Genomic DNA, 24,436 nt, shown 5'->3' with positions numbered 1-24,436 from the left:
TAAACCAGAGAGAGCCAAGAATGAGGAGGCTGGTGGTTATCAGTGTAAACCACGTTAGACACACTCAAAAGGTCTAGCATGTGTAGAGCTGAAGTCGTGGAAAGAGAGACAAGGAGAGAAGATGGCCCAGAAGCAATATGTGGAGAGAACTGAGTGACTTTGTCAAGGCTGATGAAATCGTAGGTCAGAGAAGCTGAAGGGGACCCTCCCCTGAAGCAGGAAGACTAGGTCTTGCCTTGAAATCAGTTAGCCATTGCTTTGTAAGCAATTCATTCATCCTTTCATCACACACACCTGTCCGTTCGTCGCCTGTACAGATCTTGTCTGCTGAACTTGGGATCTGAGGGCCCGAGAGAATGGTGGGCTACAGTCTAATGCTGTAGACAGTCTTACCTCAGCTTCAGTGAGGACCTGAGAGAATGGTGGGCTACAGTCTCAGTCTGCAGACAGCCTTACCCCAGCTTCACTGTGCTTTTACACAGGGATGCAACAAAGAAAGCAATGATCCAAGGAAGGTTGGCTGAGTTCTGAAACACATGTAAAAAACATCAGTGAATACATACTAAATATTAACAGAGCAGCCCTTTCTCAGGACAGACCAATGTAAACACAATTGCCTGGCATGTACTATAGATTATATGTGGAAAAGCATAAAAGCAAGGCAGAAGGCTAGATCTAGATTCAGGATTCACTGACCAGATTGGGTTCTATTAGCTATATTCTGACATCCTACAAGAATAAACATGCCATATAAATTGAATGTAAGCCAGGCGTGGTGGTGCACGCCTTTAATCCCAGCACTTGGGAGGCAGAGGCAGGCGAATTTCTGAGTTCGAGGCCAGCCTGGTCTACAGAGTGAGTTCCAGGATAGCCAGGGCTATACAGAGAAACCCTGTCTCAAAAAAAAAAAAAAAAAAAAAAGAAAGAAAGAAAGAAAAAGAAAAAAAATTGAATGATTGAATGTAAGTGTTTGTCACTTGAAGCACAAAAATCATGTCCAAGAACAAACCAGGAAACAAAATGCACCTGAGGTAAAATGCACCTGAGGTAACATGCACCTGAGGTAAAATGCACCTGAGGTAAAATGCACCTGAGGTAACATGCACCTGAGGTAAAATGCACCTGAGGTAAAATGCACCTGAGGTAACATGCACCTGAGGTAAAATGCACCTGAGGTAAAATAAGGCGTTCTCTCTACCTGCTTTCCTGGAGCCGCTCACAGTTCCCCATGGCTCATTCTCTTGACCATGTTCTGACACTTACACTTTTAACCACTTGCTGGTTTATGACCTTGAATGAGTCAATTGACTTTGTTGAACCTCAGTTCCCTGTCTTTAAAGATAAGATTAGATAAAAATACTTTATAAGAAATTAGAAATTACCTAGTTTTAAAGAAATATGAGCGTGTCCCTCTTATTATTGCATCGTGACTAACTTTGGAACAGCCTGTTAGGGGCAAGGCTGGGAGATGTGTGCTAAACTGGTCAGACTTTAATCTACTAACATTCAAAGGACCCCTTGGGGTGTGTTTGTGATTGACCCATAGGTCATCTGGTGTATGATGTGTTCATTCATGTATTAAAAACATTTATTGGACATTTATTTCATGGCAGCAATTCTGCTAACCAGAAATACAAAATTAGAAAACACATGTTCTATACAATCTTTTTTCCCAGGGTCTGTGGCCTCTTTTCTTCTTTCTGAGGCCATAGGTAGTTAACAGCCAGCACTAGGCTCCTGTGCCCTTCCTTACAGACCCCCTGTTATACCAGCATGACTAATCTGTGTCAATTAACCCTCTACCTACTCTCCAAATTGGAATGTCTTCTCCTTCCCCTTGGGAAGCAAAGGCCCACCTGATGGTGGAAGTATTAACTGGTTTTTCTGAATATCTGAGTGGCAGGGATTTCAAAAGTGGGAGGCTATGGGGGTGGTTCCTCTGGGAAAGTGCACAGGGCTGGCCTTTAAGGATACTTTTATGCTTGGTATGTTTGGGGTAATAAAACGTCAGTTTTGGAGACCATGCTTTTCTTGGGAAAAGTATTTTCTTATTGATAGTGTGAAAGATCTTGTTTTAGACGCTTCCATTGTTAATTGCCTGAAATGCCCTTTCTCCTGATTGTCTACTCTGGTCAGAACAACTCAGGAACAAACACAGCCTCTGGCTTTGTCTGGAGAGGACTGAAAGGCTCTAGTTCAGAGTTAACACTCTCCCTCTGGCTTCTCCTGCAGGTGATCATAAACAGCACTATCACCCCGAACATGACTTTCACCAAAACGTCACAGAAGTTCGGGCAGTGGGCTGACAGCAGAGCCAACACCGTGTTCGGTTTGGGATTCTCCTCCGAGCTGCAGCTCACGAAGGTATGTGTTCCTTCCTGCAGTGAGATGGGGTGGTTGGACAACCTTCCCCTGCAGTAGCCGCCCTCAGTGGCAGTGGTGCTGTGCTGATGTGGGTGAGGGAGAGCCCTTTCTGAAATAGCAGACTCCATGAAAACTGAGCGGTCTGAAGAGTAAAGAAACCTCATCAAGCCTGAGACAGTCAGCTGGCCATGGTGGCTCTCTGAGCATCTGTTGTCTGGCCATGGTACCTGTCTTAGTTAGGGTTTCTATTCCTGCACAAACATCATGACCAAGAAGCAAGTTGGGGAGGAAAGGGTTTATTCAGCTTACACTTCCATACTGCTGTTTATCACCAAGGAAGTCAGGACTGGAACTCAAGCAGGTCAGAAAGCAGGAGCTGATGCAGAGGCAATGGAGGGATATTCTTTACTGGCCTGCTCTCTTATAGAACCAAGACTGCCAGCCCAGAGATGGTCCCACCCACAAGGGGCCTTTCCCCCTTGATCACTAATTGAGAAAATGCCTGACAGTTGTATCTCGTGGAGGCATTTCCTCAAATGAAGCTCCTTTCTCTGTGATAATTCCAACTGTGTCAAGTTGACTCAAAACTAGCCAATACAATTGACCCCTTGTCAACTTGACACACAAACACATCACTAGTACCCTCAACCCTTACATTCTTATTCATCCCCAAAGTCTAAATAACTTTAAACGTCCCACAGTCTTTACATATTCTTAAAATTTCAATCTCTTTAAAATATCCATCTCTTTTAAAAATCCAAAGTCTTTTTACAATTAAAAGTCTCTTAACTGTGGGCTCCACTAAAATAGTTTCTTCCTTCAAGAGGAAAAATATCAGGGCACAGTCACAATCAAAAGCAAAAATCAATCTCCAACCATCCAATGTCTGGGATCCAACTCACGATCTTCTGGACTCCTCCAAGGGCTTGGGTCACTTCTCCAGCCATGCCCTTTGTAGCACATGTGTCGTCCTCTAGGTTCCAGATGCCTGTACTCCACTGCTACTGCTGCTCTTGGTGGTCATCTCACGGTACTGGCATCTCTAAAACACTGCATGACCCCTTCAGTCCTGGGCCGTCAATTGCAACTGAGGCTGCACCTTCACCAATGGCCTTCCATGGCCTCTCACAGTGCCGAGCCTCAGCTGCTCTGTGTGACCCCTTCATGCCTTCAAAACCAGTACCACCTGGGTGACCCTTACACATTACCAAGTCCCACTGCAGCAGGAGTACAACCTTGGCTATCTCTGGAACACAGCCTCTTTGTGCTTTCAGAAAACACTTCCCAGAAGATGTCACCTCAACGATGCTGGTCTCTTCTTAATACCGCTAATTTCTTAGCTCCAGCTAACCAGCATCAATAGTCCCAGTAATGAAAAGTTTTTGCTTTAGTAGTTCTGGTATCTTGTTAATCACAGCTGATTCTTCAGCCCCAGCTAACCAGAACTACAGAATCTTCACAATCAAAACAGCAATGGCCCTGAAAAGAGTCTTTAATCTTCCCTCTGAAATTTCACAACCCAGGCCTCCATCCTCTGCACTGTTCTCAACATTATCTTCCAAGCTCCTACAAAACATTCGACAGAGCTCTTAACACTGAATGGATCTTCTGGCCCAAAATTCCAAAGTCCTTCCACAGTCCTCCCCAAAACATGGCCAGGCTGTCACAGGAATACCCCACTCCTGGTACCAATTTGTCTTAGTCAGGGTTTCTATTCCTGCACAAACATCATGACCAAGAAGCAAGTTGGGGAGGAAAGGGTTTATTCGGCTTACAATTCCATACTGCTGTTTATCACCAAGGAAGTCAGGACTGGAACTCAAGCAGGTCAGGAAGCAGGAGCTGATGCAGAGGCAATGGAGGGATATTCTTTACTGGCTTGCTTCCCCTGGCTTGCTCAGCCTGCTCTCTTATAGAACCAAGACTGCCAGCCCAGAGATGGTCCCACCCACAAGGGGCCTTTCCCCCTTGATCACTAATTGAGAAAATGCCTGACAGTTGTATCTCATGGAGGCATTTCCTCAAATGAAGCTCCTTACTCTGTGATAACTCCAGCTGTGTCAAGTTGACTCAAAACTAGCCAATACAGTACCTCTGTGCAAGTCTGTTGTCTGGCCACTACAGAGTTCAGAAACACAGGGCAAGAAGTGGAAGTGCTGAGGTCAGGTATAGTTAGACTGTGAAATGTCTCCCAGAGGCTCATGGCTTTGGTCCTGGTGATGCTGTTTGGGAAGGTTATAGGATCCTCAGCATGCATGCGGGGCCTCAATGGAGGAGGTGGCTCTGTAGGAACCAGACTTGACATTTAATAGCTTGGCCTCACTTCCTGTCCACTCTTGGTGTGGCCATTTTTTACCTCCCACTACCCTGCCTTCCCAACTGTGGTGAACCACACCCCTTATTAAGCTATAACCCCTCCCACCCTTAAGTTTGTTCTTGGCCGGTATCTGGTCACAGCAGGAAAAGAGTAAGTTACCGGGCTATTGGTTATCATGAGAGGACTCTTCTCCTAAACCCTGTCCCACTATGCTTCACTTGTGTACTGTGACTCTGGAAGCAGGGTAGGGGTGGGGCAGGGCAGAGGTGGGGAGGTCCTCTCATAGGGAGAAGTATATCAGAGCTCAGCCAACCTGCTGCAGCTTGATGAAGCCTTCCAGGACCTGAAGAGGATCCTCTGGCCAACAGACTCAAGCTTCTCCGTATTTGCAGTCTCCACAGACTTCCTAGGTCTTCAGCAGTGTGATGTAAATAAGACACTTGACCAGTGAGTCTCACCTATGGCTCACGACCCCTCTGGAGGCGAAGGATCCTTTCGCTGTGTCATCTGTGCGTCAGATGTTTACAATTCATAACAGTAGCAAAAATCACAGTTATGAAGTAGCAATGAAGAACGTTTTATGGTTGGGGGGGTCACCACAACATGAGGAACTATACAAAGGGGGTCTCAACATTAGAAAGGTTGGGCAGCCTTGCTCTAGATCAAGGTGTGAGGGGGGCTGGCAGATACCTGGCCATCTCAGAAGCACGATTCCCGGTGAAGTTCTACTATGTCTATGGAGAAAGGGCCCCATGTGACCAGCTTCTACAGGGAGCTAGCTGTTCACTCTGCTCTGTGATGCCCATTGCTGTACCATTAATAGCTGGGCACTCTGTGACGTCAGATGTCAGGATGTCTATGGAGAGCAGGTGTGTCTTTCGTAGACCATGTGGGGCCTTTTCTTCTGGCACCGTGGTCAGTTCATCCATAGGTCTTTTGGTTGTAAGGAGGTTGGGTGGGGGCCCCACAGAGCCCTTCCTGCTGCCTGGCTCAGAAAGACTTGTCTTCTGAAGAGGGGGATTTCTGAGGGGCATTCATGAGGAATAAGACTATTTTTTTAGGGAGTGGTTAAACTTGTGACCCACAACATTGTTTGTTCCCAAATGTCTTGTGTCACTAATTGTTTCTTCCCTTCCCGTACACCTCTGGCCTTGCCGATTTTCCCAGGTCTAGTGTGGATGGCCACTTTTCTTGTACTCTTGGGTCGGTCGGGTTCCCAAGGCAAGCGTCCAGGTGTCCCATTGCCATTCCAATAGCAGGAAGCAGCAGTCCCAGCGCCAGCACTGGCACCATGCTGTGTGCTGTAGAGGGGAGCCACAGACTGTTACCAAGTCTTCCCTGAGTTGGTGTGACTGCTAGAAGCCAGCTTTTGGAAGGTCTTGTAGAGCATGCTGGGATTTCTGAATTTTATCTTGTGACCTTAGAAGGATTTTAACCCAGTAGTAAAGTAACCAGATTTGCATTTCAGATAGGCATATTTTATTTTATTTTATTTTCCTGGAAATAAAGTCAGATTCAGTTCAGGGTAGCCCTGAGGATGATTTGTAGAAGAGATAGAGAATTTTAAAGAATTTTTTTTTTTAAATGGCAGAACTTTGGCAGATGAGTGAGGGAGCCCAAGCCCCAGGGATGATGGCGGTGGGGTGGAGGCAACCTCTTCTGAAGTGGGGGAGAGAGGGCAGATGCAGAGCCTTGGTGGCAGAAAGGACCAGCGTGCACTGTGATGGTGGCTGAGACCTCCTGTGTCTGCAGTGGAGCAGGGGCTTGTGTGGTTTCCAGCCCCATGAGCTGTGGGGTAGGGAGAGGAGACCCTGGAGATTTCCCCATCTTACCTAGCACTTAGGCCCACCCATTCATTCTTCAGCCTGCATAGTTGGCCCTGTAGGCTCAGGCTGCTGGGCAAGCATCGGGTCCTGCCCAGCTCAGCTCAGGCTTCTGCCTCTGTCTGTCCAGGCCCAGAAGTTCCCAGGAGCCAAGGGTAGTTTGAGAGAGGCACTCAGCTTCCTGGTACAATCCTTTCATTCTGTAGAGCAAAGGTAGTGAGGACGGGTGAAGGAGACGCTTCCACGGGAAAGAATCAAAGGACAACTCCAAACAGAAACTAGAACAAACTGTGAATGTTCCTGCCTTGGGACCTGAAAAGACCTTGATCTGAGCTACTTCCAGTTTCTCCCAGATGAAGAAAATGTCCTGTTATTAAGGAGGAGTGTCCCTTCTTCCTGAGTCCCCAGTCTCTGACAATACTGATGTCTCTGCTCTGTGACTATGACCTGCCATCATCACAGAGATTTCTGAGACACGCTCTCAAGTATGTCCTTTATCCAAAAATACTTCAAATCAGCTTTTCCTTTTTCTTTGAAGGGAGCGATTAACCACACACTGATAAATTGCCATGAACTGAGGCTAGCAGCCTCAACAAGGGGCAATTAACTAGCACAGAGGGAACCGGGCCTGAAGGTTCCTAAGCTCGTGCGCTGAAGGGCAGCTGTGACTGGGTATTTCTGACTTCTCAGTGCACCCACCCACAGCCTACAGCAGGATCGGTAATCAGACATTGTGGGCTGGAGAGAGAAACACCAGCGTGGACATTTTCACTTAAGAACACTTCATATGTGCTTCTCTCTCCAACCCCCAGAAGGAAAATAGATACCTTGTTCTTCGCAGCTTTCATTAGAAGGACCACTCCAGAACTACAGCCCAGGAAGTATGGCACCGAGTCCTTCTGCTTCTTAGACAGGCTTTCCAAAAATAAGAAAAGTTATATATTCCTGGAATCGAATGGGGATCTGTGTGTCCACCCACTAGGGAAGACACAGTTCCTCGGCGTCCTGAGGAATGGTGGAAAGAAACGGGCTTGCTCTGGTAAGATGCGGTTCTGGAAGGAAAAAAAAACCTAGCAGAGGTAGAACCAGGTAGCAGGGCGATCGAGGCGGTCATTAAAGTTCATCGTTCCGGCATCTGACCGCACATTCCTACTGTTCTGAGTTTTCTCCCTTCTCACTCACCGCAGACAGAGGAAACAGGTTCTTAATTAAGGGAATGGCCCAGAATAGAATCTCCACCGCCCTGTGGTGGATGCAGCGCAACCCCATCTGCATATGTGGCAGATGCTTTCAGCTTCCACAATTCAATCTGGGGTGTAGTGCTTACCTTAACTGTCAACTTGACAGTTGTAGAACCACCTGAGAAAGGATCTCAATGAGGAATTGTCTACCTTGGGTTGGCCTGTGCGTATCTCTGTAGATAATTGCCTTTGTTAATTAATACAAGGAGACCCAATCCACTGTGGGCGATACCATTCCCTAGGCAGGGGATCCCTGATATGATGTGAGAGTGAGGCATTTGAGCTGAGCACAAGGAAGCGAACACACATTCGTTTCTCTTTGCTCTTGACTGTGGATAGAATCAACTATTTCAATTGTGAGCTAAAGTAAGCCTTTTCTCTCATAAGTTGGTGTTTTGTTTTGTTTTTTGTTTTTTCTACCTCCAAGGGCAAGCCTAGGTACCCACATGGTGTAAGGAGAGAACTCCTGCGAGGTGTCCTCTGACCCTACATGCCTGCCATGGTATATGTGTACACCCGCAATAAATAAATAATAAATAATAACCCATAACCTGCTGCATGTCCCTCACATTCCCTTATTCACTGTGATCATAAGAGCAGCACCTCTATCCTGTCTCTCCAGTCACCTAGTGTAAGGGCCAGTTTTCTACCTGCAGCCATTAGGCATTCTCTTGATATGTTTTAGTTAGAGTGCTTGTGGCTGCAAGTAACACAAAATATGACTACGGTGCTTAAACGGATACCATTAATCTTACTGTGCAAAGTTTCTTTCGCTGGCACTGTGTGGTGATTTGAATAAGAACAGCCCTCATACTCTCATGTATTTGAATGCCGAGTCATCAGAGAGGGGCACTATTTGAGGAGGATTAGAAAGATCAGGGGGTGTGGCCTTGTTAGAGGAAGTGTGTCACTGGGGGTGGGCTTGGAGGTTTCAAAAGCCCACACCAGGCCCAACACCGCTCTCTGCCTATGGATCAGGATGTGACTCTCAGCTACTGTTCCAGCTCCATGCATGCCATGTGCTCCCTGCCACGAGGACAGTAAACTAACCCTCAACAGCTGCAAGCAAGCTCCCAACTAAATACTTTCTTCTTTAAGTGTTGTCTTGGTCAGGGTGTCTCTTCACAGCAATATGACAATGACTAAAACAGAGGTGTGTGTGTGTGTGTGTGTGTGTGTGTGTGTGTGTGTGTGTAAGAGAGACAGAGAGACAGACAGAGAGACAGAGAGACAGAGAGAGAACGCATAGATAGCCCAGGCTGGCCTCAAGTTTGTCATCCTCTTGCCTTTGACCTCTGAGTGCTAGGATTGCAGATGTACATCACTAGCTATAGCTGCTGTATTGATAAGAGACGGTGGTGGAGGCAAGAGTGGAAGTGTGACCCATTAGGGATTGATAGTACAAGCCCAGGTCAGAGATGACAGTGGCCTGGATCAGGACAGCAGTGACAGCATCACAAACTGGCCAGATTGGAAATATGTTGTGACGGAGGACCAAGCTAACGCTTCCTTCCAGGAGCTTTGCCTTGGTCTCGGTGCCTCCTCGCAGCAGCAGAACAGAGCCTGAGACACCCTGCTTCCGCTCTGAGAGATTGGTGCCTTTTCTTTTGTTTGTTTTTCCTTTTTTTTTTTTGGTCTTTCTTCTCAAGCTCTAGCCATCCTGCATCCATGGAAGCAAGCAGGAGGCAGAGGTGGGCCAGCACTTTTCTGAATAAAAAACAAACCAGTGCTAGACATCTTCTTTGGCTCTCTTGCAAGCCCTGGGTGCCCAGCCTTTCATTCCAAAACAAACAGAATAAAGAATAAAGTCGGTTGCCATGATGAACCTGACCAACCCCATCACTCCTCACCATTCCAGACAACGGTGAGATTCCGTTAAGCTAGTAGAAAAGAAAGCACTCAGGTTTTAATAGATAAGCAACAGAGTTCAGATCTTCAGGAGCCACCTCACCCCCAAATAGCCACACAAGAGGTCAAGCATTCTTGCTTTTCATAAATGATGACAGTTTTGATTAAAATGATTGTAACTTTAGAAACTTTATAAAATGACCTCAGAATTAAAAACAACAACAACATACCAAAAATACTTGGCAATATATTTCAGAAAACCCTGTATTAAATGTTCTTCTATCTGTAAGTCTCACTTAGGAAACTGTAAGGAAATATTGGTGGCATGGTGTAGCTACTACAGGGATATTCTTGCCCGGTCAAAGTAAGAAGCAAACAAGCAAACATAAGGAACCTGGTTAACGGGACGAGGTGACGCACGTCTTTAATCCCAGCGCTCGGGATGCAGAGGCAGACAGATCTCTGTGAGTTCCACGTTAGTCAAGGCTATATAGTGAGACCCCATATTTAAAAAATAAAAAGAAGGGCTCAGCCGTTAAGAGCACTGACTGCTCTTCCAAAGGTCCTGAGTTCAAATCCCAGCAATCACTTGGTGGCTCACAACCATCCATAAGGAGATCTGATGCCCTCTTCTGGAGTGTCTGAAGACAGCTACAGTGTACTTACACATAATAAATAAATAAATTTTAAAAAATAAAAAGAAAGAAAGGAAAAAGAAAATTGATTAAATAGCCTCGTGCGTCCTTCAGGATAATATTGTGCGGCGCTGAAGATAATCTAGTAGAAGGTCATACAAATGCTTGAAGTATTAATGCCATATTATTAATTTCAGAATTGGCTATGAGGTGAGATCTGCAGTGTCATTTAAAAGAAGTGATGAATGCATGTATACATATAGAAATATGTCAGAACTTTATTGGCTAGAGCTCTTCTTTAGGTGATGAAACCGTAGGTTTTAAAAGCATCCTTTTCTGGGGCTACTGAGATGGCTCAGCAGGTAAGGCGCTTGCCCACGCATATCCTCCTGAGTTTGATCCCCGAGACCCATGTCAAAGTGCAGAGAGAAACTGCCACAGGCTATCCTCCAACAGACACAATAATAGCAAAAAATTAAAACAGTATTTTTCTATGCTTGCACACATATATGCTTTTTAATATAATAAGGTAGAAATATTAGAAGGCTTTAGACCCAGAGGTGGTCTCCACTGGATGATAACTTCCTGGGTCTTCCGCTCCTGCCTCGGCTCTCCCGGTAGCGTTCTCCCGGCCTGCTCACGGGCTTTGGATCACATCCAGGTTTTCATTATTGTGGATAATTCTGGGATTATGATCACTGCATTGAAGGCCCCCTTTTTTCATATCCTCAATTATTTTCTCTGTGGTTTCCCGGGAGCTCTATCACTGTGTCGGTAGGTATGAGTATTTTTGTCACTCACAATATGTACTTCCAAATTGCTTCTCAGTGGGGCTGTACCAAAACACGGACCAAGACCAGAACGAACTTGCCAGCACCCGGGTTTAGGATTGTGTTTAGCCTGTGCTAATTTTACAGGCAAAGAATGGCACCTCATTATTTTTGCTTCAAATTTCCAGCCAGGCTGTACAACCCTAGTTATATGCTGTTTATTTGCTGTATTTTGCTCATGAATCTCACCACTTATTTATTGGCATTTTTTATATTTTCCTTTTCATCGTGTGTGAACTCTGTCAAGCAGTAATGGTCCTTTTTTGTGTTATCCTCTCCCGGCTGAGGACAGTTCCCTGGCTGCTGTTTCCCTTCTGAGTGGGGATTTGCTTTTTGTTTGTTTGTTTCTTTTGTTTTGTTTTTTGTCTTTGTTTTTTGTTTTTTCTCCATTTAAAAGCTTTGAATTATTGCATCTTCAAACCTGTCACTTCTATGACTTTCTTTCATGTCTTCCAAGCTGTGGATTGATAAATGCTTGATTCTGATTGCACCCAGGACTGATTTCCAAAGTTGGTCTTTTTCATAACTGCCTTTTAATTCATCAGGGGCTCGGCACACTTGCCTCCTACTCACTGTGGCTGAATAACTTCTACATTCACCGGCTGTTTGCCTTCTGCCCTGAGCTCAGTTTCCTTTAGTTGACAAGACATAGTTCTCAGGGCTCATTCCGCTCTGTCCTGTATCAACTGGTAATGTATAGGTTTTGTTTGTTTAGGTTTTTGTTGTTGTTGTTGGTTTTGCTGCTGTTGTTTTCTGGGGAGTTGTTTTTGCTTTTTGAGATAGAGTCTCACACTATAGTCCAGGCTTAGAATTCATTGTGTAGCCAAGGCTTGGTGGCTTTCAACTCTGAGTAGTCCTCCTGCCTCAGCTTCTCAAGTGCTGAGATTATGGCATGAGCCACCGTGCTCAGCTTATAAAACATTTTAAATGAGCATTTCCTGAAACTGTATCTGAGACACTATATGCATGCAGTACCTGAAGAGGCCAGAAGAGGGCACCAGAACACCCAGAACTGGAGTTGTGAACTCCCTTGTGGCTGCTGGGAACCAAAGCCCTGCAGTCTACAAGGTCACTAAGTGCTCTCAAAGCTAAGCCATCTCTGGCCGCACTCTTCTTTCTTGTTACTTTAAAGCTTTTCTTTCCCCCTGAAATTTCCTTTTTACTTTGTGTCTGTTTGAATATGAGCAAAATCCTTTACAGACTTAGAGTTCCGGAGCTCACAGCATGCCTGTGCCTGTTCTCTGCCCGGGGCAGGGTGTCGGAGTTTTCCAGGAGAGGCAGGGCCTCTCCCCATCGTGGTCCCTCTAAGAGGGAGTGGCATTATCCATCCGTCCCCAATTAGTCTCATGTGCCTAAGCAGCAGAGATGGTTTTCCTCTGACAGCTTTGGAGTGGTCAGGTTTGAAGCCTTGTGTCTGTGGCTTGGTTAGTGGGTCTGTGGAGGGAGGGGGGCGGGGTGCAGCACAGGCTGGAATAGGAAGTGTGCCCTTTTCTCCTCATATGGGGTTCTGTCTGCTGGGGTCCAGAAAGCAGGCTCAGAGGAGAGAGCCTGTGTTCACACATAAATGAGCATATAACAGAGCCTCCAGAATTGTCAGGGTCTGGCAGCCTGCTGGCTTTTCCTGTTTCTCATTGTTGCCATTTTAGCCTTCTTAGATATACAATACCAGCATTATCTTTAAGTAATTCAATGGTCTAATGGTATACTGCTAATTAAACTCTTGCCTGTCAGTGACTCTGAGCCAGTAACTGGTGTGATTACCCTGTGACTTTAGGATTTTAAAAAAGATTCTCTGAGCGCTTACTTTAGATTATGTGTATGTGTGTGTCTGTGTGGGGAGGGTTATGTACTTAAGTGCAGTGCACAGAGATTCCAGAAAAAGGAGTTAGGTCTACTGGAGCTGAAGTTACAGGTGGTTGTGAGCCATCTGACCTGGGAACGAGGAACCAAATTCAGGCCCTCTACAAGAGCGCTGTGTTCTCTTAACTATTGAGCCCTCTCCCTAATCCTGACTTTAGGATTTTTAAGTTATAGAAATATAGGGCTGGAGAGATGGCTCAGTGTTTAAGAGCACTGACTGCTCTTCTAGGGGTCCTGAGTTCAATTCCCAGCAACCCCATGGTGGCTCACAACCATCTGTAATGGGACTTGATGCCCTCTTCTGGTGTGTCTGAAAACAGCAACAGTGTACTCACATACATAAAACAAATAAATAAATAAATCCTTTTAGAAATATAGCAATATTAAAACATTTTAAAAATAGAGAACGTAGGATAATAAACTGTGTATCAGCCAGATGTCTGTTAATTGTGTTGGTTGGTTTTCTCGTTGCTGTGACAAATGCAACCTAAAGAAGGGTTTCTTTTGGCTCCTGCTTTGAAGGTGTAGTCCCTCGGGGTAAGGAAGACAGGAAGTGGCTGGCTTGGTCCCACTGCGTCTGTAGACAAGAAGCAGGGAGATGAACGCTGGCCCTCAGCTCTTATTGCCTCCCCTTAGCATCCCCAGATCTCAGCCCATAGGATTGGGTCTACGCTCAGGGTGTGTCCTCCTCCTGTATGCTCAGAGTGTGTCCTCCTTGGTAACACCTCTTTGGAAGACTATAAAGAAGTGCGCCTCCAAGGTGATTGCAAATCTAATCAAGCTGACTGCGAAGATTAACCACCACTTTAACATTTTATCATGCTTCGCCTTTCTTGCTGAAGCATTTCAGAGTAAATTGTGTGATAATTAAAGATCTAATCATAGGCTGTTTATGGCATTTTGCTGTCTGGTACCTAAAGCCTTCCCCCTAACATTTTAGGTGTCTGTTCTTTTGTTGCTACTGCTGTTCTGCCGTGGTGGTGGCGGCGTCAGTGTGACGGGGCCTCATTGTTCATAAAGCAGGCTGCCCTACACCTCTTTTTGTGGCATGAGCTGGCTTTGAACTTTCAATTCTCTCAGCGCAGCCTCCCAAGTTCTGGAGTTGCAGGTGTGCACATGGCAGCCGGCAGCTGGCCTTCTTTCCCTTTCCCCTGGCATGGCTTCCTCCTGTGATGTCTTTGTCTTAGTTACTGTGAATCAGAGGATTTTAAATTCGTGCTTCCTCTCAGTTACTGCATCCAGCTAGCCACAGGAACTCTGAGACTGGTTCCAGTCTGACCATGATCGGTGGTGTTTATTGGAAAAAGGAATTTCTTATCTTATTTCCTTTGAATGGCAGAATTTTTCTGCCATTTGTACAGAATTTATAGGCTTAACGTGGATACAAAATAATAAAGGTAGGTACTGGATATGGCCACGAATAAGATTAAAGTAAGTCCTAATAACTGTTCCATATGTTCAGTTTGCAGAGAAGTTCCAGGAGGTAAGAGAAGCTGCCAGGCTAGCCAGAGACAAGTCCCAGGAGAAAACCGAGACCTCCAGCAATCATTCCCAAGTAAGTAAGTCATTTGTCCCCGAGATGCATCTGAGTGTGATCAGTAATTGAGATTCCTTACTCCTTGTCACTTCTGGCAAGAAATGGGTAATTTTAGCAGCAGGATATTCTGAAGGAATTTTTTTTCTTTCAACTATTAGCCTGCTCTCGGTGAGATACAAGTGACATGTGTTCATGAGACTTGGAATGTCTCAGGTGTGGTACTGTATTTTTGAGGAAAGCCACTGATGCAATCGGAGTCACCTGGTCCTGGCCCATGAAGAACTTCTGCAGTCACTGTGTTTAAAGGTCAGGGTGTGGCTTTGTGGCACAGCACTCACTTAGCCTGCTCAAGGCCAGGATTTGGTATGGGGCTTGGTTAGCGCACAAAGTTTGCGGTAAGACATATCATGCTCCATCAGGGTTGGTGATTTCTTGAACTCTAGCAGCCTGGAGGACAGGCAGTGTTTACATGTGTGTTCACGGATCATTTGGAAGTCCGTAGCAGGATGTTCCTGCTCACTAGGGAAATGTTTGTTACGGGAGAGCTCCAAGCCTCTCCCTGTCTGAACAGAAGGCAGATAGAGGATGGTGTCCCCTCAGTTCTAAGTCTGAGAGATCCTGCTTTGCCAGGGTTTGAGTAGTCTGTCTGTCTGTCTGCTTAAAAGCATGACAATGATGGCTATAAAGGACCCATTTTTAACCTGAAATAAAAAGAAAAAGGCACCAGCATACCTGATGTCTTTGTTGATAAGAAAAGGCTTAATCATCGTGGAGGTAGGAATGGGGACGGACAGGGGACTCCAGGAGCAGGACTGGGATTTGGTCGAGAATGATGGTTGAGCCAAACAGCCTGGATGTCTGTCTGTCCTGCATACCTGTGCATCAGGGATGGAGATAAGTCTGGAGACACTGTGAGGTCTGGGAGTCTTCGTTATTTATCATCCAGCTCATTAACCAGGCGGTCAGTAGCCTTCGGAGTTATTATAGGACATGAGTAAGAGGTGTAGGTACTGAGGAAGGACGTGTCCCATAAGGCTGCAGGGGCTGGGGGTGGGGAGGATAGCTTAGCCTGGGTTGCTGTGTCAGAAAGAGGTCAGCTCCAATGAGAGAACCAGGAAGACTGGGTATCTGAAACAGTCATGTCCGACACTCAGGACTGGGCTCAGCAGGGGCCCCCGGGAAGGAGAAACCCCAGTGTGACACCCAGAGGCGGAGCAGAGTCACAGAGGGTGCCAGCCACCGGGACCTGCATTTGCCAGCAGACTTGGAGGCTGGGATGATTGGCACAGGCAGACCTAGGTCTCTAGACTTATACACCCACTGGGCTTGCCATAGAGAATCCAGGAGGAGCTATAGATTGAATATATGCTAGGCTTCTGGTGGATGGGAACTTTAACTACTCCCTGATCCAAGTGACAGCTTGATTTACTGTGATAATTATTGAGTAATCACATGAGATCTTGAAATGGAAATGTGGGTAGGAACTCATTTTTTTTTTCATTTTTAAAAAATCTGCTGTATGTTTGTGTGTGTGTGTGTGTGTGTGTGTGTGTGTGTGTGTGTGTGTGTGTGTCTGCATGTCATGTACTGGGGACGGTGCCTGAGGAGGCCAATAGCCTCAGGTCCCCTGGGGCTGGAATTGCAGGCTGTGATAAATCACCTGATAGAAATCACAGATGCTAGCAATTGAACCGGGCTCCTCTGGGAGAGGAATATGCATGCTTTGTCGTTGTTGTTGTTTATTTTTTTGTTCTTGGGACAAGGTTTCTCTGTGTAGCCCTGGTTGTCCTGGAACTTGCTATGTAGACCAGGCTGGCCTTGAACTCTGAGATCCCCTGCCTCTGCCCCCTGAGAGCTAGGGCTAAAGGCCTGCTGTACCACTGTCTGGCTGTAATAGGCACTCTTAACCACTGAGTAATCTCTCCAGCCCGCACCCCATAATGGGCATTTTTAAACGGTCGATTCACTCTGCAGAAATGGTTCCTGACAAAGAGAGTTCTAATACACTGCCTTTTCCTGAGTACCACATTTTGTTTGTGATAGCTTTATACTTTTTTTTTTTTTTTTTTTTTTTTTTTTTTTTTGGTTTTTCGAGACAGGGTTTCTCTGTATAGCCCTGGCTGTCCTGGAACTCACTTTGTAGACCAGGCTGGCCTTGAACTCAGAAATCTGCCTGCCTCTGCCTCCCGAGTGCTGGGATTAAAGGCGTGTGCCACCACGCCCAGCTAGATATCTTTATACTTAAATACCTTCATTTATCTAGAAAGTTTTGCTTTATTATTTTTATATTTTTTATTAGGTATTTTCCTCATTTACATTTCTAATGCTATCCCAAAAGTCCCCCATACCCTCCCCCCCACTCCCCTACCCACCCACTCCCACTTTTTGGCCCTGGCGTTCCCCTGTACTGGGGCATATAAAGTTTGCATGACCAATGGGCCTCTCTTTCCAGTGATGGCCGACTAGGCCATCTTTTGATACATATGCAGCTAGAGCCAAGAGCTCCGGGGTACTGGTTAGTTCATAATGTTGTTCCACCTACAGGGTTGCAGATCTCTTTAGCTCCTTGGGTACTTTCTCTTCTAGCTCCTCCATTGGGGTCCCTGTGACCCATCCAATAGCTGACTGTGAGCATCTACTTCTGTGTTTGCTAGGCCCCGGCGTAGTCTCGAAAGTTTTGCTTTATGATTATCTTGTTGGATAAGCGTACCTAAGACATTAGAAACGAGGTTTTGTCTCCTAGGCTTTAGTATATACTCTGACGTGTGAGTGTGTTTTCCTTTTCCTGAACCATCCATCCACTGAGTCTTTCCAATGAATGAACACTCTGACCACCTTTTCCAAATAGTTGAAAATCTGAAAACCTAAACACCCAAATTACAAAAACACTTATTGTAGGTTGTGTGTGTGTGAGAGAGAGACAGAGAGACAGAGAGAGGGAATAAAAGAAATACAACATAGCAGACTGGAAAGAAAGAAAGAAAGAAAGAGAGAGAGAGAGAGAGAGAGAGAGAGAGAGAGAGAGAGAAAGAGAAAGAGAGAGAGAGAGAGAGAGAAAGAAAGAAGAAAGACAGACAGACAGACAGACCCACCTGCCTTTTGGCTAGGATGCAGCCAAATATTGCCTGACAAGCACAAGGCCCTGGGTTCAAGCCCCGGGGCTGGAAACCAAGCACAGAATACATTCCATATCAACCACGAGATGGGCTGGTAGTTTGTTACATATGTCAGGTACTTTTTTATTATTACTCCTTTTAACCTTTTAAGAAAATATTTTGAGAGTTGTGACCATTTCCTCCTGGTTTCCAGTATTCCCTTTCAAACCTGCTATAAACTAGAATATGCCCAAGTAATATTCCAGTTTCACCAAGGCTCATTCCTTTGACTCCTTACCGTTTGAGATGGCTGTGTCTTTTCTACTTTTTTTCACTGACATAAATACCATGGTAATGAGTGTTCCTGCCCATCTTTGAGCATTGATTGCTTCTCTGCAGGATAAATTCTGGAAATGGAAACATGGTTGAGGTGTGGGCATTTAAAGTGCTGAGGTGCTCTGTGCTCTTAGCCCACAGCGATGTTCAATGCCGACTCCCACCAGCAGTGAGTAAGGGCTTTGCTTCCCACAGCTCACTAAGAAAATTTGTTGGTTTGACAGATGAAAAGTGTGTCTTCATTGGATCTTCCCATTTTTAGTGACATTAAATGGTTTTCTTTTCTTTCTTTCTTTCTTTCTTTTTTTTTTTTTTTTTTTTTTTGGTGTTTTGAGACAGGGTTTCTCTGTATAGCCCTGACTGTCCTGGAACTCACTCTGTAGACCAGGCTAGCCTCAAACTCAGAAATCCACCTGCCTCATGCCTCCCGAGTGCTGGGATTAAAGGCGTGCGCCACCACGCCCGGCCGACATTAAATGTTTTTATGCTAATTGATTATGTACATTTCTTCTTTTGTAGTTATCAATAGTCTTTCTTTACTTTTTGAAAGAGTAAAATATTCATATGTTGATTTCTAAGGGCTTTACAAGTTTTAATATAGTATTAACTATATAATAATATTTTTATTAATTCTTGGAGAATTTCACACAATGTATGCCTCCCATGTCCACCCCACCTCCCCTTCCAACTTCTGTTCTTTTCTTTTCTTCCTTTCTTCCTCCCCCCACCCCACCAAGTTTGGTCCATGCTGCCGTTAGACTCTTGGGTGTGAGACTGTGCACAGGAGCATGGCTGACCCACCAGGGACTAAGAATTGAGTCTTCCTCTCCCAGAAGGCATCAGCTCTCAGTAGCTCTTCAGTTAGGGGTGACAGCTCTTGAGCCCCACCCTCCATGCTAGAATATTCCTGGCTGAACCATGTGCAAGGCTTGTCCAGGCAGCCTCAGCTGTTGGCTTTGCATACTTTCTAATATGTGAAAAATTTAAACATATACTATATAATTATAGAATAGACTATGTAGTGAACTTCCATGACCAGTTGTTTTATTGTGGCCGCTACACCTACTCCCTATCCCATGTTTTAAAGGCATTCCAGGGTATCTGCATACATCCAAAATTATTTTTAAAAGAGAGGATTCTTGGGCCAGTGAGATGGCTCCCAGGCGAGAGCCCTGGCCATGAACACCCAGTGACCTAAATGACATAAGATCAGTCCAAGGAACATGCGGTGGAAGAAGAGAATAGACTCCTGGAAGTTGTTCTCTGACCTCCACATACATGCATGCACATGCGTGCACGCGCGCACACACACATATGTAAATAAAATCATTTTAATTTTTTAAAAGTGACTCAAGATTTTCAACATGGAAAAGGTCTTTAAATTTTACGTTTAATGCCTGCTGCATATATTTTCCCCAGGTTTCAGTTCGTGTTTTAGTTTTAGTTGCGGCTTCTCCTTTAGGTTAGTCAGATTTGTACACTATTCGCCCCACAGTGCCTCTGTTTGCCTGTGTGCCTGGTGGAGGCGAAATGAGGGCTGAGATCTTACTCCAGACCAGATGAGGTTCCCTCCTTGTGGCACTTTACAGAAACCACTTCAGGATATTCATAAGAACGCTTAGCAGCATTGACCTAGCAAACACCCCTATCTGGTTCCTGTGTTTTTAATAAGTGTGCTCATCTAACTGTCCGTAGTCCCGGGATCTGTCCATCATTCCTGTTTCTGACACTCTTTCAAGATCCTCAAGGACACTGAACTCCTTAGTCTCTGTTGTTTATAATTGTGACTTCTGTCCTGGGGTATTTAAGGAGATATTCAAGTTTGATAGGGATTGAACATAGAAAATAGGAAGGTAAAGTTTGAATTAAAAAGCTCTGAGTGGTGGCCCCAGGTATCATCTGGTCAGCAAATCACAACTTACCAATGCTGTGTGGAGTGTTCTGGGCCCTTAGGCCCTGTGACTGATTGTCTTGGTCAGCCTTTCTGCTGGTTAGTCTACACTGCACTCTGGTTCAATGAGTGGGTTTGTCCAGACTCATAAACTCATATTTTCTCATTATGCCTAACTTGCTGCCAATGTAAGGACAAGCAGTAACATGTGAAGATAATTCACTTTGGCCAGGAATCTGGGTGTGAAACCCCGTCTTCCACTCAGGCATCCAGCGTCAATGGCACAGACGACGAAAAGGCCTCTCACGCGAGCCCAGCCGACACTCACCTCAAGTCTGAGAATGACAAGCTGAAGATCGCGCTGACACAGAGGTGAGGTTGCTTCAGCACACGCGCGCGCGCGCACACACACACACACACACACACACACACACACACACGCACGCGCACACACACACACACACACACACCCCGCTCCCTGCGCTGTGTTTCCTGAAAGCCTTTCCCACCGGGCAGGGTCCTGCTCAGAGCATCACATTCTGCCTCCTGGTCAGAGGACGAGCAGTTGGCTTCATCACCTGTCTGTCGGTGTCAGTGAGCGTGTATGAGCCTCTTGGTGCAGGGTGCGTGTACGGGAGATATAAATGTGAGTGTGTGTGTGAGAACCTGCTGGATCTCTAATTGTGTTTTGCTTTTGAAAGAGGAAGACCTACTTATTTATCTCTGACAAGAGAGAGTCTTAAACATCTAAGAAAAGTATGTAAGAGCCCAAGAAACAGTGCTTCTCTCTGAGGAGCCCACACCCACACTCTCAGGTGTGCCCTGTACCTTTCTATTAACCACTGTGTTTCAATAAACTCCAACTCTACTTTTAAAAAAAGTCTAAGAAATTATGAAAAATAATATGAAATTATACACAAAATCAATAATATTCCTGTATATAAAAAAGATGGGGGCGTGGTGGCACATGCCTTTAATCCCAGCACTCAGGAGGCAGAGGCAGGCAGATTTCTGAGTTCAAGGTCAGCCTGGTCTACAAAGTGAGTTCCAGGACAGCCAGGGCTACACAGAGAAACCCTGTCTTGAAAAAACAAAAAACAAAAAAACAAAACAACAAAAAAAGAAGGGATAGTATTTAAAGAAGAGTTTTTCCTTATTAAAATTAACTAGAACTATAAAACACATGAGGATACAGCTAGCGAGAAATGTCCAGGGTGACAGGATGCAAATGGTGTTGGTGTTGTTTGGAAACGGGGTCTCAGCATGGGCAAGCCTGCAGCTCACGGGCAGGCCTGCGGCTCACTCTGTACCTGAGCATAGCTTTGAACTCCGGGTCTTCCTGCCTCTGAGTCACAAGTCTGGGATCATAAGTGTGCATCACTCTAAAGTGATTTGGGGGGAGGGTCACAGATAAATAATTTAACATATATTTCTTGCCTTTAAAATTTTGTATGGGGGAAGAAAAGGGGACAACATTTATGGAGACCAGAGAGGTGACTTGACACCTAAGGGTGTTTGCTGCTCTTACAAAGAACAAGTTCCATTGCCAAACGCCACACGGGGTAGCTCATAACTGCCTGTAATTTCAGCTGCAGGGGAACCAGCATTTTCCTTGGTCCCCGAGAGCACACGTGCAATATGCATGCACATGTGCACACATACGGACTCATGCACAGTGCACACACACAAATCCTTAAAAATATTTATAGTTAACACATAGTTCTACATACTTATTACATACAGCGTGACATCAAATAAATAAAATATGTGGTGCTCATATCAGAGTCAGCAGTCCTTCGCGTCAAACACAGGTAGCCTTTCACTGGAAGTCGTGAGGCGCTGTCTAGTTTGCAAGATACTAGTTTCTTCTGTGTGGTTCTGCACATTAGTGTGATCCCCACAGTGATATCAAGAAGACTTAAATTTTAGATGACATCACAAGCCATTCTGTGTTCCTGGGCCTTCAGCCTTGGCTGAGGCCTTCGGCCGGATGCCCCCAGTCTCCTCTTCCTGTCTAGGAAGATTCTCTCACCAGACTTCCCCACGTTAAGACCTGTGTCACCTCCAGGCCCGTCCTGTCCGGATTCTCCCACTGGACTATTGAAACTAGGCCCAGTTAGTGAAGTGACTCAATGTCAGAGGTCACATGGCTAAACGCAAGCCTTCCTGTCTCCCAGCACTGCCTCCTTTGCACATATCTCTGTGGGTACAGTCTCTTCAGCCAGCCCCAGCCTCAGCTGGAGCCCCTGCACCTCCAGAGGTCTGCCAGCTCAGCATCTGCCCCAGCTCAGCATCTGCCCCAGCTCAGCATCTGCCCCAGCTCAGCATCTGCCCCAGCTCAGCATCCTGGATGCTCTATGGAACTTGATTCCTGTGAGCTGACCTAGAAATCCCAGAAAGCACAAGAGACGCTCAAACCCCACCTTCTGCATCTGGAAGCCGACTCTCTCTGAGATGCTTCAGGGACAAAACTGACCAGTCAGGTGACTGTGAGGACTATTTTTGGTTGTTTAAGTCACAGTGGGATGCCCCGATGAAAATATTCCAACCCTAAAAATAAATGTTTTCAAATCCAAGTCCAGTGAAAGTGAGTCTAAGGAAAAGCCGTGAAGCCATTTTCCTAAATCGGCTTAATTCTTAGTTGTCTCCTCTAAAAGTCATCAGATAAAGACATTTTACTGTTTTTTTTTATTCAGTATATGGCATTTAAAACTGAGAGCACACAGTTCCCCGTCACATCATAGATTCACGAGGCTGCAGGTAGAAAGATAACATATTGTTCAGATATAGTTGTATATATTTAATTTTTTTCTTTAAGTCTTTAGAAAAGGATACTCCTTTTCTTTGTATGGGCAAAATTTTTCTTTGTGTATGGCACTTGAATGAGTGTGTGTGTGTGTGTGTGTGTGTGTGTGTGTGTGTGTGTGTATGTGTGTGTGCACGTGCGCAAGTACATGCATGTACATGTGCACATGGGTATGCTCAAACAGTACAGGGCAAAAGACAGCATTATATGTTGTTCCTTAAGAATCATCTCCCGGGCTGGAGAGATGGCTCAGCAGTTAAGAGCACTGACTGCTCTTCCGAAGGTCCTGAGTTCAAATCCCAGCAACCACATGGTGGCTCACAACCATCCATAACGAGATCTGATGCCCTCTTCTGGGTGTCTGAAGACAGCTACAGTGTACTTACAGATAATAATAAATAAATCTTTAAAAAAAAAAAAATCAGTACACGCCCCCCCCCCATGGAGAGGCAGAGACAGAGCTGACTTCCTGTGTGTTTCTGTGTGTGTGGTGTATGCGCGTGCATGTGGGTGCGTGCACCTTACATGTACGTAGAGAGCCACAGCTTCTTGCTGAATCTGAAGCTCGCCATTTGTCTGGTCTGACTCTGCATCCAGTTTCTGTAGTCTGTCTGCCTCCACCGCTCAGAGCCAAGGTTCAGGCACGTGTGGCCCTGCCCAGCTTTTACATGGGCGCTGTGGACTTGAACTCTGACCCCTCACTTTGACAACAACCATTCTTATCCAGTGACCCCTCTTTCACCTCCTTTTTGTTGTTTTATGTTGTTTTGTTTGAGACAGGGTCTCCCAGGAACCTCGACTGTCACTCACAGAGATCCGCCCGCCTCTGCCTCTCCAGTGCTAGGATTAAAGGTGTGCACCACGGTGCCTGGCTCTGCTTTGTTTCGTTTGTTATGCTTTGGTTTGGTTTTTGTTTTGAGACATGGTCTCTCACTTGACCTTGAGCTCACCCCTCATCTACCCTGGCCAGCCATCAAAGCCAAGAGCTCCTCCCGCTTCTGCCTCCCAGCAGGAATCACAGGCATGCACGGCTGCCCCTGGAGTTTTACATCAGTGCTCTAAGTCCAACTCAGGTCCTCGTGCCCCTTACAGACTGAGCTGTCGCATTGCCTGTCAGTAGAACTTCCCAGGGGTTTGTCCTGTCCAGCTCTGATCCGTCGGCTTAGGTCACATTCAGTGCTGTGACTATCCGGTTAAAATAAGGGAATGAAAGTGTGTGTGTGTGTGTGTGTGTGTGTGTGTGTGTGTGTGTGTGTGTGTGTGTGTGTGTAAGGGGAATGAATGACAACCAAGGGAAGCCTGGTTGCTTTTCTTTGAAAGGCCTTCTTCACTGAGCACTGAGGTCAAAGTTGAGACAGGATACAGTGTGAGCTCTTAAGAACAACTCTTCCCAGTTCCTCTTCTAAGGCAACTTTTAAATAAAAGGAGTGGGCAAAGTGACATGTTCACACTGGAGAGACCCCGGTCCCTCCTGGCAGTCTGTGCGAACACCCAACATGAGAGAGCTGACTGGTAGAGGAGAGTTTGAACTTCCCTCTGGTGGGCCAAGGGGATGGCCAGCTTCCCAAGCCTCATCAGATGGAAGTGCCAAGGTGTGATGGACACCACTCCTAATCTCTGTCATTGCCCGTCACCCCTCCAGTGCTGCCAATGTGAAGAAGTGGGAGATGGAGCTGCAGACCCTGCGGGAGAGCAACGCCCGGCTGACCACGGCACTGCAGGAGTCGGCGGCCAGCGTGGAGCAGTGGAAGCGGCAGTTCTCCATCTGCAGGGACGAGAATGACAGGCTCCGCAGCAAGGTGGGCCTCGGCAGCCAGCGGGACAGAGGGCCTGGCCGACTGGAGCAGGCAGAG

General features: G+C 45.9%; 1 protein-coding gene across 6 annotated transcripts in view; it reads left to right on the top strand.

Annotated features, from left to right (window-relative positions):
- The window catches only part of Homer2 (homer scaffolding protein 2), a 106,445-nt gene that overhangs the window by 68,201 nt on the left and 13,808 nt on the right, over positions 1 to 24,436 (top strand). For 4 of the 6 annotated variants that reach the window (NM_011983.2, NM_001164087.1, XM_006540909.1 and 1 more), the window contains 4 exons: positions 2,233 to 2,364; positions 14,381 to 14,473; positions 20,010 to 20,149; positions 24,226 to 24,382. In NM_011983.2, coding sequence (NP_036113.1) covers positions 2,233 to 2,364; positions 14,381 to 14,473; positions 20,010 to 20,149; positions 24,226 to 24,382 — 522 coding nt within the window. The remainder of the gene's footprint in view (positions 1 to 2,232; positions 2,365 to 14,380; positions 14,474 to 20,009; positions 20,150 to 24,225; positions 24,383 to 24,436) is intronic. The other 2 variants (NM_001164086.1, XM_030242611.1) reach the window with 1 other exon arrangement.

Source organism: Mus musculus, chromosome 7, assembly GCF_000001635.26.
Source record: "Mus musculus strain C57BL/6J chromosome 7, GRCm38.p6 C57BL/6J".
NCBI classification, from domain to species: domain Eukaryota; kingdom Metazoa; phylum Chordata; class Mammalia; order Rodentia; family Muridae; genus Mus; species Mus musculus.
The sequence above is the reverse complement of the archived record's forward strand: the minus strand, read 5'-3'. Positions and strand labels throughout refer to the sequence as shown.